Below are 17595 nucleotides of genomic sequence, written 5' to 3' on the forward strand. Positions count from 1 at the left end.
GTCAATAGTAGTCCATTTGAGAGTTAATGTCAAAGTCAGGAAATCCATGCTGAGGAAAACTGTAAAAGTCCACCCCTCCAACACCGGCAGATTGGCTCCCTGCTGGATGTGGCAACTCGACTCCAAGCATCTTGGAAACATACTTGCGCAGCTCATCCTGGACAGCAGCTTCGAAAGACCTCTCGGCATCACCCGGGTTGGCCAGTTCGTTCATCCAAGTAAACCTGTCGAGAAAGTCTATCCACAATTGCGACTCGTCGACTTGGAGGAGCTTATCTGCGCCATCAGCAGCCTGAGTGAGTAGTTCGGTATCAGAGATGATGCGATCAGTCTCCGTTGGAGTTGCCTTTGCACGAATCATCCATGACAGTGTTATGAGAAGTTCTGATGGAGGGATACCAAAGGCTGATTCGCACTGAGCATACCACGCAGGGGCACAATTCGCCTGTACCAAATGCGTCATTACTCCCCATAGAGTGCAAAAGACACGAATATTGTACCACCAACAACGCATATCAGTACTTGGCTGTACTGTGGCATCTTGTAGAGCCACGGGGTGGTTGAGTCGGAGCTGTTCCTTGCACCACCTGAGACAGAGACTTAGGGGGGATGGACAGTCGTTGCGTAAAGCGTTCATAAAAGGTTGGGTCGTGATGAACTCGTTCAGGAGGTGCTCAGCCATAAAAGTTGGGGGGTTGGAGTCGTCAAAACAATCGTCATACGTCTCGAGGGCGTAATCAAGAAAAAAGTAGGCTACGAGATCGATAGACGAGTACTTGCGTGAAACCTCTCCAAGTGATCCGTCGCTGCCAACCAGTTGCTCGACATTACGGCTGATTTGTTTGACAAAAGCCGACTTGTCCGAATCTTCTTGGTGACTTCCCACGTACGCTTTGAGCATCGATAGGACAAATGGAGAGTCTGAAACTCGAGTCGTTGGTGTCCCAGTCCATTCCCTGGCAAGAATCGCCCTGGCGCTACGGGCATTGTCTGGTTTACCAGCGACACGGGCACAACAGATGGCAAGAAACTCACGAGTCTCAGGAACAGACTGGCTCCTATTCGACAAGACCCCGTAGAGATTCGCGTATAAGGCAAATGCGTTTGTGTCATCGAGCATGGCGGCACAAAAGTCAGCAGCCAGTTTGTTCGCTTCCTCAGATGACCCAGTTGCCCACGGATATGAAATGACAACCTTTGAGGCTCTGTGAATATCGAGCGACTCGCCGTACTCCATGTTCTCCGATCCGACGGCGGTCATTCGAGTGTCTGGGCCGCAACGGTCAGACATGGGGTATTGGTTGAAGGAGGGAGCTTCTGGGTCGAACTCGGCCCCAATCTCACCATAGTCCATCGAGTCGTTAATGCCACTAGGTGATAGAGAATTATGAGAGGTCTTTTTCTCATTCGCGTTGTACTTTTTTATGCCCCATTTCTCGAAACGATAGCCATACTGTCGCTTGCTTTTGGTAAAAGGGTTAGTCAAACATCGAGGATTCTAGGTATTGTACTTGATAGGTCAGATACCTTTGAACAATACCGTACTTCTTCTCCATGACGTTCATGACGACACTCAGGGTATATTTCTTGTAAAGATTGCATAGAAAAGGCTTAAACTTTTCCCAAGTCTCGTCGTTCATGCGTGTTGTAGGTTTGGGTAGCCTCTCATCAGTCCCCCGTGAAAACGATCGTTCTCTAAACTCCATGGTTCTTGTTCTTGCTCTTGTTCTCGCTCTGTCTTTTGCGAGTCGCGCATAGGTAAGTCAAGAGATTGTTGAGTGCTGAATGAAATTGGGAATCGCCCGCAAATGGCGACTGGGCTGTTCGCCGTTTTTAAGGACAGCAGCATTTTGCACTTTTCCTGGCTCTTGGCGGTATAGACTGTAATTCTAGATTGCCTTGGGGAGCGCCTCATTTATAAAAGACGTAGAATGCCGGTGCCTCGCGTATCATTTTCATGCTCAAGTGGGTGAGTTGATTGTATGTAATTTGCTCGGATTGTAATTTCAGCAACACAATATGCCTGTCTGATTGGCCATGGTTATGGCTGTGCATGCGTTAAGCTGGCAAACCAACTTTGGCGGATGATCTCGGGGGCTTTTCTCAACAAGCAGGGCCCATATGACAAGCATACTGCTGCAGCACAGCCTCGACTAGAGACTAGGCCTCTTTCTCTTTATCTCTTCTCGAAGGAAGATGGAAATTCCAAACCTCACACGTGAGGTGATGTGCTAAGATGTGCTGTAGCCCAACGGCACCCAACCTGGCACCCAATACCCAACAGCCGCTTTTTGAGGCCTGCCCTGGCATATTAGAACGGGATCGAATACGTGGTTCTTAATTCTGGCTTGCAGTTGGTCAATATTGGCGTGATATGGCCCCAATCTGGTCATGATGTTGCAAAATGCGCGTGAGCTTTGGGCGAGCACTCATTTGCATGAACTGCCGACTTTTATTATCGACATGACAATCCCGAAGCCCGCATCCCTTTAAGACTTTTGAGTGCCCTCCCCAATCTCAGAACTGACCAACGCTTCGTTTTCGTCTTCAGCTGTGTTGATACTATGCAAACAACGTCAGCAACATACCATCGCAAACCCATCATGACGGACGATTTTTATAACTCGTGGGTGGAACCTAGCAAATACCCACGAATACCCAACGTCTACGAACCAATTCAAGATAGCCAGGTTTCTGGTCAATGTGGTATTCGAGAGAAGAAAGAGTTTGCCTGGGCTCACCAGGATTCTCGGGATAGCCATCAATCGTCTTGGACGACCAACCGCAAACCTCTAAGCAGCGAGGAACCACATCAGTGGCTCATCAACGACAGGACGAATTACTCTGTGGTTGTGCAACTAGGGAGTAGCTACAGGAGCGAGAACCAGATCCTAGGAGATGACTTCAAAGACGCATCGAGGGACTGGCACATGCCGTCACATCACCCAGATTCGATTGAGAAGAGACGCGCCAGGCGGGAAGCGAGCTTTGAGAAGTGGAAAGATGCTGGGGATAGAGTGTTTTGTCACTCGGCGCGATTTGGTCATGATTTCAGTCACTTGAAGGCATGAACTACCTTGGAGAAGTCTGGCTGACGAAGTGTTATGACGGCTCAGTGGTGTAGCAGATTCTTTAATTTTCGATGCGAACGCAGAAAATGGTTTGATATACAGTACTGGTCTTGTCTCACACTGGGCGAGCTTTGTGGTCGAGTTCTGAATCACTTTTACCAAGCTGTAAAACTCATGCGTCGCAGGGACATGGTTGCTAAGAATACCACAAAGCTAAGCTAGCTAGCTAGCTGCCTTTGCAGTGGTGGGCATGCTTAGCGTTTCTGGAACAACAGTTTGGCCTGACTGTGCTGGGGTATTTCTTCCCTGACCATCATGAGTACTGTCTTGTATCATCTCGGCCATCGGGAGGGATAATTGTGGTGGATTCGATGCGGGTTTCCTCAACAATCATAGCGGCGTATCGGGGGAAGCTTTGGTCGCAAACGTATCTGCACGCCCAAATCTGATGGTGCATACATGGGTTGCAAGCTGTAGCTGATGGTCGATTCGATTGGCGATGGAGGTGGTGCACTGAAACACAATTTGATACGTGCCGTGAGACTTGCATTGGAACAATGCAGATGCAGAAGAGTGATGCTACTCCCTCATCCAAGTGTATGGGCCACTAAAACAACAGCAAAGCAGAAAGAAAGGTTCTTATTTGGATCCGAGAAATACGGCGACTGATATCATGCACGTAATGGAAATGATAGTACTAGTAGAGTATGCCTGATTAATGGAAAGATAAGATTGAGACGAATCCGATATCTTCAGCTATTGACTTGGCTAGGGCATAGTCTAATGGAGGTGATCTGCCTTAGTACCTGAGTGATACCTCAACTACTACCTACCTACGGTACTGTACCTCTCTAGGTAAGTACTTAGGTACACTTTATTAGGAAATCGGGCAATAGATACCTGGTAATTACCTTACCTAATGCAGGCATTTGAAAGAAACCTAAGAAAGTACCAAGGAAATATGTGGTTTGCTCCGTACCTGTCGGTGGGAAGAATCTCGATGAGCAAGGGTAAGTGTAACACGAAATAATGCAAGGTGAGTCTCACCTCCATATGTACGACCTGCAGTACTTACTATAGCATTCATTATATTACGGTGATAATTACAGTAGCCGAGTTTTCTATTTGTGCAAACCATCCCAAGGTTAGAGACAACGACCGTGACAAGTTCCAGGTTGGTAGCGGGTTAAAACAGAACATTGTCCCGCTATGAGCCGCTCGTTTAGCAGTAGGAGCTTGGAGCAAGTTGTCGTCATCTGAGCGGGATCATTCACGACCAGCCAATCATTAGCTAGTTGCACGTCTGTCATCCTTGCACTTTCCAAATGCAGGTCTGTGCAGAGAACTACCTGCCTATGTACGGATATCTTCCCTTGTCTTCGGGGATAAAGATCCACTCGATTGCCTGAGGTACCATAGGTACCTTACCTTGTGTTGTTCTGTAACTTGTATTTGTTCCAGGTCTTCCGCGTTTGAACAAGGTAGGTAGCAGCAACCTTTGTCATAGAGTAGTTATATCGTAGGTTAGTACCTACATCAGGATTACGACATTCACATCACAACATAGATGTACGTCAGCTCATAGAAATGCCGGGACAAAGCCTGCACTCGTACAGATACCTACCTACCTACCTAGGTAGATACAGATAGGTACAGCACAACTTACGTTGACAGTTACAGCGTGTACCTCATCTGGCACCACTGTCATTCCCCATAGGTCGCTACCACACCCATAGAGTCCACAATCGTGATGGTCGTCAGTCTCAGCGCCTCAAAACCAATGGCAGCCCGACCTCTATTAAATTCCCGGCACTTTTCATAGCTGATCCGTAGTTTAGCGCCCTTGAACCGAGGTCATATGGTCTAACAAGACACCATGAAAGAAGCACCGCCTGTGCAAGACAAGATCCAATATAGCCTGAGAGGCTGTGAAGAGGCAAGTCATGCGCCGCTGCTGTTGATCTGATCCTTTGACGTATGTACCTAGCCTCCACTGACTTTGAGCGCGTACCTTGCTGTGGTCGTACAAAGTTCTTGCCTGGGAGGGCTTATTGGTTATTTCTCGCATTTCTTGATACAGGATGGCGTCCTAACCTACTAACTAATCTATGAGTAGAAACAAGGCACGTCGGTGGAAGTCTTGTTAGCTTAAATCATTTGGTGTCATTTGTGGTGTGACGATCCCAGAGTGTGGCTGTTTTACTCCTCACCTCTCTTACCTACCGTACATTCAAGACAACCTACCTACTAACCTTACCTAACTAGGTACCCTTGCTACCTACCTACTTGCCTTGTTAGCCTTGGTATGTAGGCCTGCTTCCCCGCATACCTACATCAACTAACGTGCTTTGGAAGTGAACCACACCTCAGTGCAGTAGCAGAAGGTCACTGTGTAAATAATTCTAGGTCGGGTGTTTAAATACTTCTTCTCCCCTCCACCCTCTCCATATTCTCCCCCCTATCACTTCTTCGACACCACACACAACTCTGTCTCAACGGCGACGGGCACTTCTTTTCTTTCCATCGACTACAATCTTGAGCCGAGCTCAGCTCTACAGCCCTTCACCATGGCAAACTGGCAACAGTGTAAGCTACCTTGTCGTCTTCCGCTTCTTATCCATCCCGACTGACCCATTCAAAGACAATCCCTTTGGTAAGAGGGAATCCCACTCTAATAGTGCGATCCTCACCTACAAGATTCTTACTCTCGTCACCTGGATCTTGTCCCTCGTCGTTACTGTCTATTACACTCTCAACCGTCCCGATGATGGGCACACGAGAAATAGAAAGATCTGGGAGCAGAACCACATGTATCGCACTGCCTTTACGCTGAACCCAATCATCACCTCCATCTACTGGTGCGCATTCCTCAGCCCCTCCCGCACGCTCGCATACTGATAGCTTGTCAAGGATCGTTCTCTTCATTCTCCAGGCTGGTTACATTGGTCACCTATTCTCGAGCAACTCGGACATTGTTCACGCTGCCGCCAGCGTTGGAAGCCATTTCATCTTCAACAACCTCTTCCACTTCGCTTTTGTCATGCTGTTTGTCCGCTCTCACTTCCACTGGGCTGAGGTCATTCTCGTTCTCAACTTCATCAACCTGTCCTCGCTCTACTTCCGCCACAACACATATCCCCGATTCATTCATACGCCTGTGGTGTCTGGACCTTTGGCCTGGACGTTTGTCGCCATTTACTGGAATGGTGCTCTCATGGTTCCCCACCCCGACCACCTTGTTGCTCGCATCTTTGGGAACATTTTTATCTGGTCCATTCTTGTCTATGGACTCTTCTTTATCACCATCTACAAGGTTTGTTCGATCGTTCCAGTCAAATCATATAGCTTGCTGACAGTATGTAGGACTACACTATGGGCTTCTCACTGAGCGTCTTTGCTGCTGCAATTGGAGTTTCTCAGTTCCTCCACCAAGTGATTGCCTTCCAGTGGATCTTTGCCTTTGTCATAATGGCTCTGCTTTTCGTCGCCACGGTCGTTGTCGCTGTTCCTGCTGCGACTGGCCGGGAGATCAACTGGCGCAGTGCTCCTGCTGATCAGGAGCGTGCCCCTCTCCTCGCAGAGAATTAAAACTACCTTCAGGTACCAAGCCATAGAGGGAAACACTACCGGGGGAGCGGCAGCGCTTTTCTCTGCTCGTCCAACTTCGCACTATCCCCCAAACATCGCGGCGCTATTTCTGCAACTCACGTCGCCTGCGATCATTGTTTGTATTTCTTGAGCCGGTCTGCTGCGTGCATGATTCAATAAGCCGTGTCGAATGTGGAGTAACGAAAGAAATAACATGACGTTGAGGATTTATTTAGAATCGCCGAACACATGCATATTGGTTACAGGCTACCTATATGCCCAAACTTAGGTAGCCTCAGGGAGCAAGAAAGCATCAGACCTTGACAGAAGCTGTTAGAATAAACTATGCAAAGAGTTCCCTAAGCTTAGCCTAGAGTTACCTAAATATTTTCATCGCTTAGAGTCAAGGTCTCGGGTTTTCTTTGCTCCCCTAGGGTAGTAATTGGAGCTTCTTCTGATACAACACGAAACATAGTTGCCAGGCTTTTGATAGCTTTATGCCAATGATGGACATGATGCTTAAAGCAAAATGCTCACTGACGTAGTGGTGGAGCTTAATCGATAAGTTGCCGACGCTAGCGGCTCATTACCAAAACTTTACTTTTAGGTACCTACTTGGGTACGCCAGCGACCACCAACCATCAACACCTGGGTTAGTAGGTATGAAGCCTTTGCGACCTTTTCCTTTCCCTTTGAACATTGGGACCGACATTTGCCAAATATCCCGTATCTATCATATACTGTCAGGCCCGCGGGCTCTACGCTTCGTAAACAGAGTTTTGGCCCCTAAAGAGCTAGCAAAGAAAGATGCACGATTAAATGTACTCGACCAGGCGGCAGCGCGCAGGGTTCTATCACGACGTGCCACAAGCAAAGCAAGTGAGAGCTTCCAGCCACATGAACATATCGCGTCAAAGGATCCTGAGCTGTGGAAATGTGCTGCTTTCATAGCAGGAAGGTGCGGGGATTCTCTTGCCCATCGTTGGTAATCACTGACTTGAATGGTGTTTAGATTCGCTGTGAAGGAGGCTGCCATTAAAGCACACCCACACCGTCATTTGACGTTTCACGATATCATGATTGAGCGACGGCTTGTGAAGGGCGAGGTATTGGGCAGTGGCCCGCCAATTGCGCGTATACGGGGCGGCGAAGGAGAAGCAGAAGATACCACTGCAATGGTGTCTATAAGCCATGATGGAGATTATGCAACAGCTGTGTGCTTGGGTTCTGAACCATGTGATGAGAATAAAAGACACAAAGGCTCATGTATTTAGTACTATATATATATAAGTTATAAAAATTCTATTAATCTACCTAATAGTCTCTTCTTCTCTTCTCTTCTCTGCTCTTCTCTGCTCTTCTCTTCTCTTTTCTTTTAACCTCAAGTAAAAAATCATCTTAGTGAATTCTACCATCAACCTCGAAAAAAAAACTCAAATCGGTATACCAGGGACTCGAACCCTGAGCCTTAGTCTTAGGAGGACTACGCGCTACCATTGCGCCAGCACACCGGAGCAGTTTTTCCGATTCCGGGATGATCGGATATGGTTGGAGTGATGTTATTATGGGTTATATCCTTGGGGAGCGGGAGTGGATTTTGTGCAAGACGGCTCGCTGTTTGAAGACAAAAAGCCAAGTTTGTAAGCTGGGCCTTGGACACTCGCCATTTGGGTTTGCTACCTAGTTGGATATCTTGCTTTACGGCTACATTTTATGGTGGTCACCGTGTCTGTGTCGCTATTCACTTGGTTATACTCATCTGCTGGCGGCTGGCGGCAGCTCACTTCTCGCAGCAGGACAGAACAGGGCAGTTCCTTTAATAATGCTTGTGTGGCGACGAGATTGCCTTTCACTTTTACCATGCTTGTCGACTCAACTCATCACTTGTAGATGCCGGTTCGCTGTGGTTTAAAAGAAGAAGAAGAAAAAAAAGAAAAGAAAAAAAAAAGAAAACACATAGCTGCATATGCTGAAGCCAACGTATGGAAACAGGATCCACCTAGTTCATAAGGTAGTCTCATACAGAGAAGACTTGGACCAAGTAAGGTAACCTTCACGCTGCACAACCGTGATTCGACGTATCGAGCAATCGGATTGAGTTTCTGGCCACCATTGCTTTATGGAAGCATCAGGTTGATCATCTCCTCTTTGTCTGCCACAACCGAGACGGGCTTGAAATCAGGGCCAACAATTTGCCAACGGACCTGGAGATGACCCGTCTATAACATTCACAAGATGCAGTGCCACCACAGCACACCACCACAGCTCTGCCTCACCTGTCATCTACAGTATTCACTATTATGACAATGAGGAAACAGAGGGGGCAAGATAACCGAAACCGGTCAGTAGCATGGCGAGGCGGTCAAAGTTAGGCTTTCAGGGCCATTTGGATGCCTGTCCGTCCTCCCCAATGACTGTTGTGTTGTTACTTCATGGGTGCCCCTGCTTTCAGCTAAAGGCGTTAGACCCCCACGGGCCGGGCGGCTGGCGAGAGCGGCGTTCAGGTCCGTTGCCCACTGAACACGTCTGAGGTTCGCCCGCCAAAGCAGCTAACGTCCAGTTCGTCCAGTCCAGTTGTGCCTGCTCTGCCTGCCTGCCCGCCTGCCCGCCTGGATCTCTGATTCCGCCCCTGATGCCGATATTCGGGCGTCCACGCCATCATGGGGCGCTCCACTTGCGCAAAGCCCACTCTCCATAACCATTCATTGTTATTCATGACTTCCTACGGAGTACTTGGATTGATAACGTACCTAGCCAAATCTTGACTCTTTCACTAACATCGTCTTTTGTTTGTGTATTCGTGATGATGAGTCGTGGATCAGTGTTTACTTAAGCATCAGTCTTTATTTCTTGCTTCTACTCTACTCTGCTCTGCTATTCTCTGCTCTGCTCTGCTCTGTCCTGTTCTTCCTTCATAGCCCAAGATTCTTCATGTCTGCATCACCATGATGGATATCGTAATCCACCGCTTCGGCGGACTAGAGTTCTCCCCCTATCAAGGGAACGAATCTATCATGGTGCCTCAATCTTGTTCTCTGACTAGGTAAGAACTGTCTCAATATGATGAATCGAGTTTACTAAGAATTCTAGCTCATATCAGAGTACCATGTCCATGTCCCAGATTTCGTGGATCCATCATGTGTCACAGTTCGCCCAATCTGGGGTACCACAAGCCGTTGTACTTTTCCTGTCATTCATGCAACTCATCTACCATTTAGACCGAATTCGCCGACAAGGATCTAGTTGCCGATCTAAAGCTGCCAAAATTCGGTGGCCCTATGAGCTTGCCTCACAAATGGCAAGGCTTACTGCTGTTGTATATATTACAATTGCCTATATCCAAGATCGACTACATTGGATAAACATCGTGTCTGTTGTATATGCCTTCATTCTTGGCCTCACTCGTCTCTTCAGCCATCTTGAGTGGCGCCATGTAGCACTGCATCAAATCAACTTTGTCCTTCCGGCTACTCTGACCATTCTCATTGCAGGGCACACTTTGCCCTGTATCCAGACTGGCACAAGATGCCTTCACGACGCCGGTACTTCCAGTGGGATCATCGCTCTTGCAGCAGGAGCTGCCATTGCAGCCATTACCCCCAGGGAATGGACACCAATGCAAGTTGATCTCAGTATCCCCGGTTACGACCAGAATAAGCCAGCTCCCGAGGAAACTTGCAGTTGGTTCACTTACTACTGTACCTATGACTGGCTGACCCCAATCATCTGGAAGGGTATGAAGCGGAAGCTTGATATGGCTGATATTCCAAAGTTAGCCTGGTATGACGAACCTATATACCTCTTACGACGTGTACAAGAAGCTCGTTCAATCTCAAAAAAGACACTCCGTACTGTTCTTAGATTCCAAAAGCGCGAATTGCTTCTCATGTCGTTTTGGGTAGCCACCTCATACACGGTCGAAAACATAGCCGCATTCGCCATGTTCAAGTTGCTCGAATATCTTGCTGATCCTAGCGGTGCCATCTATAAGCCGTGGCTTTGGCTGTTCCTTATGTTCATCGGCCCACTATCCCGCTCCGTTGCCTTCCAGCAGTACATCTTTACATCAACTAGACTCGTGGTTCGTATCAAATCTGCGTTCACTCAAGAGCTGTACTACACTGCTCTAGACTCAATGGAGATGGAAGAGGATCCTTTTGAACTACAATCTGGTGGCGCGAAACTCAAGAGCATGAGCGGCCAGGCCGCTGCCAAGACCACATCAGCAGGACGTTTGGCTAACCTCATGGCTTCCGATATAGACGCAATCTATAGATCAAGAGACATCATCCAGGCCACCATTGGTACTCCCGTCGGTACCATAATATCGCTCATCGGAATGTACAGAATGATGGGCTGGGCATCTCTGGTAGGAAATGCGATTCTATTTTTGGCCACACCTCTTTCGATATGGCTTGGGCGCTTAATGTTCTACTCACAGCGCCGAGTCAGGAAAGCCCAGGATTCTCGCATGTCTTTAGTGACAGAGTATCTTGCGTCCCTTCGCGCCATCAAGTACTTTGCCTGGGAGGACCCTATCACTGAAAAGATCATCAATGCGCGCTCCGAAGAACAAAGGGAGCTTTGGAGGACTTCAATGATTCAAGCTTCATTGAACCAAGTCATGCAGATTGTTCCTTACTTGTCCTTACTTGTTATGTTTGGCTTGCACGTGGGGCTCTCCAAGCGTCGCCTTGATGCCGCAACGGCTTTCACGACCATATTTCTTGTCAAGAATGTTCGAAGAAATATCATGCAGGCTAGTGCCTTTGGCAGGAATTTCGCGAGTGCGTTGGTGTCAGTGACCCGACTCGACAAGTACTTTGAGAGTACAGTTCCTATTCCTCATTACCCCGTTGGCCCCCTCCGCATTGATCATGCCACGTTCCGGAAGACGAAGACAGCCAGTTTCACCCTAAACAGCATAACGCTTGATTTTGCCCAAGGCGGTCTTAATGTCGTTAGCGGCCCGAGTGGCAGCGGCAAAACAACTCTGCTGCTGTCTATCCTTGGTGAGACCTACTTAGAGAGTGGAAATGTGACCAGACCAGACGATATAGCGTACGCTTCTCAATCTTCATGGTTGCAGAACGAGACCATACAGGCCAATATTATATTTGGCAGTCTAATGGAAAAGCCACGCTACGATCGCGTCATCGAAGCATGTTGCCTATGGGAGGATTTCAAGGATCTACCAGCCAAGGATATGACCATCGTGGGAGAGAACGGAACTTCTCTTTCAGGTGGGCAAAAAGCACGAGTTGCTCTTGCAAGAGCATTGTACTGTAAAGCACCACTTCTGTTACTCGATGATATATTTGCTGCTCTGGACGCAAAAACAGCTGCTGGCGTTTGGAGACACTGCTTTTGCTCCGACCTTCTGAATGGGAGGACAACTGTACTTGTGACAAATCTTCCCTGGATTTCAGAACAAGCCGATCTCTCTGTTGTGTTGGAAAAGGGTCAAATCGAGTCGGCTGAGCCCCAAATTGGTATTGTTCGCAAACCAATTGCTATCGCTCAGGTCCTTGGAGGAGATGCTGAGGAGGACGCACTTCACGACACAGTTCAGGAAATACAGCCAAATGGCGATACCTTGAACGACGCTAACCGAGCACCTGAAGAAAAGCACCTGAAGGATGTGGTCAATCAGGAAATGAAAGCTTCTGGAAAGGTCGGCCGTATGACTTGTCAGTACTACTCCCTTCCCAGTCGTGAAGGGATGCTAACTTGGTCACCAGTCTTGCAATACATGAGCTACTTTGGGCATCCGGTCTTTGTTGCTGTCTGCCTGGGACTTTTACTTGCCACCAACATCTTTACCTTTAGCAGTCTTTTGTGGCTCTCTGTCTGGGTAGAAGCGTACAATCACCAGGCTCACATTGATATTCCTTATTATATGGGGATCTTTGCAGGCCTTACGTTCCTTGAAATTGGTAGCTACTGCTTGGCTATCATAATGTTCGAATGGGGAGCTTGGAACGCTGCAAAGAGATTACACAACGATTTCATACATGCCATCATGCACGTCTCCCTTTCATGGTTCAAGCATATCCCCATTGGCCGCATCACAAACCGCTTCTCCAGTGATATGGCGTCACTCGACGGTACCATCAGCACCATGCTACGGATCATGCTTGATACGGTCCTTCTCATGCTCTTTCGCATTGGAGCTGTCAGCAGCATAATGCCGGTTTTCATGATACCAGCACTGTTTACGTGCTTGTTTGGTGTTCTTATAGGAGAAGCATACACTAGAACTGCCGTTGTAATCAAACGGCTAACGTCTTCTGCTCAGTCGCCTGTCTTCTCCCAGTTTGCAGATACATTGGCTGGTCTTCCTGTTATTCGGGCCAGGAGTGGTATGTCGTCAAGATTTCGAGAAGAGTTGGCGGCCAGGCTGCGTACATGGTCAGCTTCGGCCGAAGCCAGCTTCAACGCTAACCGTTGGGTTGCTGTACGCGTGGATCTTGTGACAGCCCTCGTCGGTCTGTCGGCAGGTATAATTGCCGTATCACAGACAGGTGTCGTGGCTGCAGGGCTGGTCGGATTCTCCCTCACCAATGCCAACGGACTCAGCCAGACGATTCTGTTACTTGTTCGAGCGATGAATGATTTGGAAGTTGAAATGCAGAGCGTGAGTGTGTTTGTTACCATCTGCCAAAGTACCTGCTGACCAAGTATCAAGTTTCACCGAGTCAGGGAGTACGTCAAGTTGGAACCTGAGGAAAAGGAAGACAAGGCGTATCCCGAGGAAGGTGAATACACAGATGAACCCTGCCACGTAATTCCCCAGAACTGGCCTCGATCTGGCGAGATCGAGTTTCGAAACGTGACAATCCGGTACGATCCTGACGGATCCGACATTCTCACCGGTATAAACCTCAAGTTCAAAGCGGGTGAGCGGGTGGCTGTCATAGGAAGGACAGGTTCAGGGAAAAGCACTGTCAGTATATCTACACTCTTTTTACAGCACTTTTCGGGTAATACTAACGACTGCGATTTCCAGCTGGTGCTTTCCCTCCTTCGCTTCACACACGTTGTCTCTGGTGAAATCTTATACGATGGAATTGACATTACCAAGATTCCTCGGCACCGCCTCCGAGAAAGCCTTACAATCATACCACAAGAGGCTGTCCTATTCAACGGGACAGTGGAGTCCAACCTTGATCCTAGCGGTCGAGTTCCCAGAGACATTCTCGACAAGGCCTTGGACAACTGCAAAGGCATTGCATCCTTCTCTCCTCATACTTCTGATGACAGCGATAACGATACACAATTTCGCGATGACGAGAACAATAGCATAAATCTTTCGACATGTGTCGACGCCCGCGGTGAGAACTTTTCTCATGGTCAGCGGCAGGTTCTTTCACTCTGCCGTGCGCTGATTCGCCAGAGCAAGCTGATGCTCCTTGACGAAGCCACGGCCAGCATGGATTATGAGACAGACCGAGGTATTCAAAACGTCCTGCGGCGGGAACTTGAAGCGGTCGGTGGAGGGCGGACTTTGGTAACAATCGCGCATCGTTTACGTACAATCATTGATTATGATACAGTCGTGGTTATGAGTGGGGGGCGTGTTCTTGAGTAAGATCTCATTGACTCTGGTACTTTTCACACGGGCAACTGACAATCCTCTCCAGGTATGGCTCACCTCGCAATTTGTTTAACGGTAGAGGCCAGTTCTACGACATGGTCTACCATAGCGGCGAAATGGAGGACCTGCAGGCTTTGCTAGAGATGGAGAGTTCCCAATAGGGCATTTAACGGAGGAGCATCTTGTTTGCGATAGATAGATATGTCTGGATACTCAAGATGACCACGTCAGAGCATGAATGAGATCAAAAGTGGGAATTATTTTACATACGTCTGGGACATCTGTACGTCGTCCTTGTAACTTATCTATGGATGAGTGTTTCGTCAAGACTAAGGGAAACTTCTTTAACAAAAGTTCCATTCACAAGCTCTATAATTTCCTCACACAGCCGGGAGCCAACTAAATGAGCAAAAGAATCATTTGTAACCTAAAAGCCCTGTGCGTCGTGTATTTTCATACCCCGCTGCATCCTTACTTGAACAGATACCAAATAGAAAGGCAGGCGTGATTGAAAAAGCGAGAGCTAGACAGCAATAAACGGGTGAAAATAAAACGAAGTTCCTCCATTGTCAAAGACGATCAAACATCTTCCTCATGAAGGACCTTGTTGCAATTCCAAAATCAAAACCAAAGCCAAGTCTTTCCCTGTCTCCCCAACGCCATACGTGCGTTCGTATATTTTGCATGTACATGCCTGTTTCTTGCGATGGATATATCATCGGTTCGTCTCCTTTCACGTCTTGTCGTGTCTTCCTGCATCTTCTTTTCATACGGGCACGGGGTAGTGTGATTGTGGTAAGATATATGGATCATGGGCGTATGCGTTGGATTTCGTGGTATCATCGACATTGTGACGTGGTCTGCTTCTTCCTCATGTTCGTTATGCACTGGCAGCATCCTCTCCCGTTATTAACCACATCTCCCATTTATTGTCCGTTGAATTGCTCCTCCATGTTAGTAACTCCAGCTTCCACGTTATGGTAATCAAGAATTTCTGAGTACCTGTTCTGTATTAGCATATTCGATGCATGGAGTTTTGAAACACACTAACATCATGATCTTCCAAGTATCAACGGGCAGATCGGCGTCGTTGAAGCTCCAGTCAAACTTCTCCTCTGCCACAGGCTCGTCTGTGGGGTCGTGGTAGGGAGAAAGATAGTCGTGGGAGAGGGCCTCTGTGGCAGTTATTCGCTTCTTAGGGTCGAAGACAAGCATGCGCTCGAGCAGATCAATAGCTAGTAATTTGTCAATTGGTGATCTCTCAGGGTTCAAACGGAGTAGTCATTTCATACCCGAATCGTCGGCATTCTTGAACTTGTTACGAAGAGGCTGTCGCTCACGTTTGGGCAGTGACTTCACAAACCGCAGTGTCTGGTGGTCGTTAGAATTGTAGACACAATGCTAGGCATTATAACTCACGTTCTCGCTGGCGATGGTATTGATAACATCATCAGGAGGGGTGCCGAGTAGCTCAGTGATGATAGAGAATTGGTTGACGTGATCTTTTCCAGGGAACAAAGGTTTGCCTTCAAGCATCTCAGCAAAGATGCAACCGGCACTCCAAATATCAACCTCGACGTCGTATTTTTGCCAGGTGAGCATGATTTCGGGGGCTCGGTAGTATCGTGTGGAGACATAACCAGTCATCTGAGGGTCCTGGATTCGTGCAAGACCAAAGTCGCAAATCTTGAGATCACAGTTTTCGTTGACGAGGATATTGCTGGGTTTGAGATCGCGGTGGACAACGCCGGCCGAATGCACGTACTTCAGACCTCGCTGCAAGGCCCTCGTGTCAGCAAATGATCTGTAGCAGCCATTTTTTCAAGACGCCATTGATACGTACCATAATCTGGTAGAGGAAGTACTGGATGAACTGTTTCTCGAGCGGGCGCGATGTCAATAACCGGTGAAGATCGGTACCGAGGAGCTCTGTGACAAAATAGCTACAGAGCTGTCAGCGCAAGAACGTGGGGAACGAGGCGGGGGAGGGGTAACGCAGGCCGCGGTTGGGAACGCACATATCTTCCAGAGGAGAAATAAAGATGTCGCTGAGAGAAATGACCTGGCAGCAAATTTGGATTAGCATCGGAAGTCTTACAATTGCTCATAGCAAGGACCATTAAGGACAGGTCAAGCGAAAAGAGACGCGTTGAAAGCGAAGATACACGGTATTGAGCTGTGTAGGGGCTGATACTCACGTTTTCGTGCTTGAGGTGCTTGAGCAGCTTGAGCTCACGGTATGTGCGCTTTGCGAGCACAGGTGTGCTGAAAGGCTTCATGATCTTCTTGACTGCGACATTTTGGTTGGTAAGTTGATCCCGGGCAGAGCTGTTGCAAAGGGAACCGTGTCAGTCGGATGCGCAGGATCAGGAGGAACAACTAAGGGAGCATACCAAACGAGGCCAAAAGCTCCCATGCCAACAGGCTGGAGATCGGAGTATCTGAGTGAAATTGGGTCAGTAATGCGATGGTTGTCAGCTTCAAATGTATGAAGCTTACCTAGAGGTGATCTCGAATGTGGTGCCAAAGATCTGGGCGCGTACGAACTCAGCCATGGTGAATATGTGATTCTTTTGGACGATATGTTTGAGGGTGAAGGAAAAAGTAGTCGGTTTCCTGGCTGTAAAACGAGGAACACCAAGATGAGGTAAAGATGATGGTGGGCGGGGCGCAGACGTAATCGTCTAAAGATCGTAGTCAAAGCTATATGTTGGGCCTGGCGTGCGGTGCGGAGCGAGATAAAGTGAAGAACAGAAAGGTAATCTCGTTATTGGATTGGATGGGCGGCTGGATATGGAAATGGGATGGACCGATGATGGGTCAGGTGAATGGTGAATCGACGATCGAGCAAAAGACGATGACCGTGACCGGGGTACCAGTTGAAAAAAAAGCGATGCAGGTTTCGATGTCGATGAGCAAAGCGTCTCAAGCGGGGGCGGAAAGAGACGTGCGAGATCTCCTTGGATAGAGCAGCAATAAGCGTGTTTGATTGACTGATTGCTGTATCACTCAATGGGCTTTGTAACGCAGTGGTTGTCTGATCGTCGTTGTTTTGTCTTGAACCGTCTTTTCCTTTGATCGTATTCAGTGCCCGCTGACAGGTACAGAATGGCGGGGTAGGTAAATAAATGCGTAGGCAAGAGCAACGTGTCTGTCTATCAATGATCGCAAGGTCAGCAACAGTCCATAAAATGGCACAAAGGTCAGCCAGTTAGTGAGTTTTTATGGATTGCCACCTGAAAGAGCCGGTATTCGGCAAATTCACAATAGCACAGAAAGAGACACTACAAGACTCATGAAAGTAGACCACCAGTTGGAGACGCTCCGAATACTGGGCTG

General features: G+C 48.1%; 4 protein-coding genes and 1 non-coding gene across 5 annotated transcripts; 2 read left to right on the forward strand and 3 right to left on the reverse strand.

The window, feature by feature from the left end:
• Position 1: 1 nt before the first annotated feature.
• On the reverse strand, positions 2 to 1640 carry J7337_004166 (uncharacterized protein; the record flags this gene model as incomplete). The annotated part of the gene is made up of 2 exons (XM_044821867.1): positions 2 to 1463; positions 1528 to 1640. 2 exons carry the CDS (start codon positions 1638 to 1640, stop codon positions 2 to 4), a joined length of 1575 nt encoding a protein of 524 aa, XP_044683200.1.
• A 3998-nt stretch (positions 1641 to 5638) lies between these two features.
• J7337_004167 (uncharacterized protein) lies at positions 5639 to 6659 on the forward strand (the record flags this gene model as incomplete). Its single annotated transcript, XM_044821868.1, has 4 exons — positions 5639 to 5657; positions 5713 to 5929; positions 5982 to 6384; positions 6435 to 6659. 4 exons carry the CDS (start codon positions 5639 to 5641, stop codon positions 6657 to 6659), a joined length of 864 nt encoding a protein of 287 aa, XP_044683201.1.
• Positions 6660 to 8098: 1439 nt separating this feature from the next.
• Positions 8099 to 8170, reverse strand: J7337_004168. Its single transcript has one exon. It is a non-coding gene; the product is annotated as a tRNA-Arg (tRNA).
• Positions 8171 to 9765: 1595 nt separating this feature from the next.
• On the forward strand, positions 9766 to 14417 carry J7337_004169 (uncharacterized protein; the record flags this gene model as incomplete). Its single annotated transcript, XM_044821869.1, has 3 exons — positions 9766 to 13296; positions 13348 to 14246; positions 14303 to 14417. 3 exons carry the CDS (start codon positions 9766 to 9768, stop codon positions 14415 to 14417), a joined length of 4545 nt encoding a protein of 1514 aa, XP_044683202.1.
• Positions 14418 to 15182: 765 nt separating this feature from the next.
• On the reverse strand, positions 15183 to 16811 carry HOG1 (MAPK protein hog1; the record flags this gene model as incomplete). The annotated part of the gene is made up of 9 exons (XM_044821870.1): positions 15183 to 15258; positions 15308 to 15491; positions 15549 to 15627; positions 15676 to 16032; positions 16100 to 16199; positions 16275 to 16318; positions 16455 to 16584; positions 16650 to 16697; positions 16756 to 16811. 9 exons carry the CDS (start codon positions 16809 to 16811, stop codon positions 15183 to 15185), a joined length of 1074 nt encoding a protein of 357 aa, XP_044683203.1.
• Positions 16812 to 17595: the final 784 nt, after the last annotated feature.

The sequence above is a fragment of the Fusarium musae genome, chromosome 3 (assembly GCF_019915245.1).
Source record: "Fusarium musae strain F31 chromosome 3, whole genome shotgun sequence".
In the NCBI taxonomy this organism is placed as follows: Eukaryota; Fungi; Ascomycota; class Sordariomycetes; order Hypocreales; family Nectriaceae; genus Fusarium; species Fusarium musae.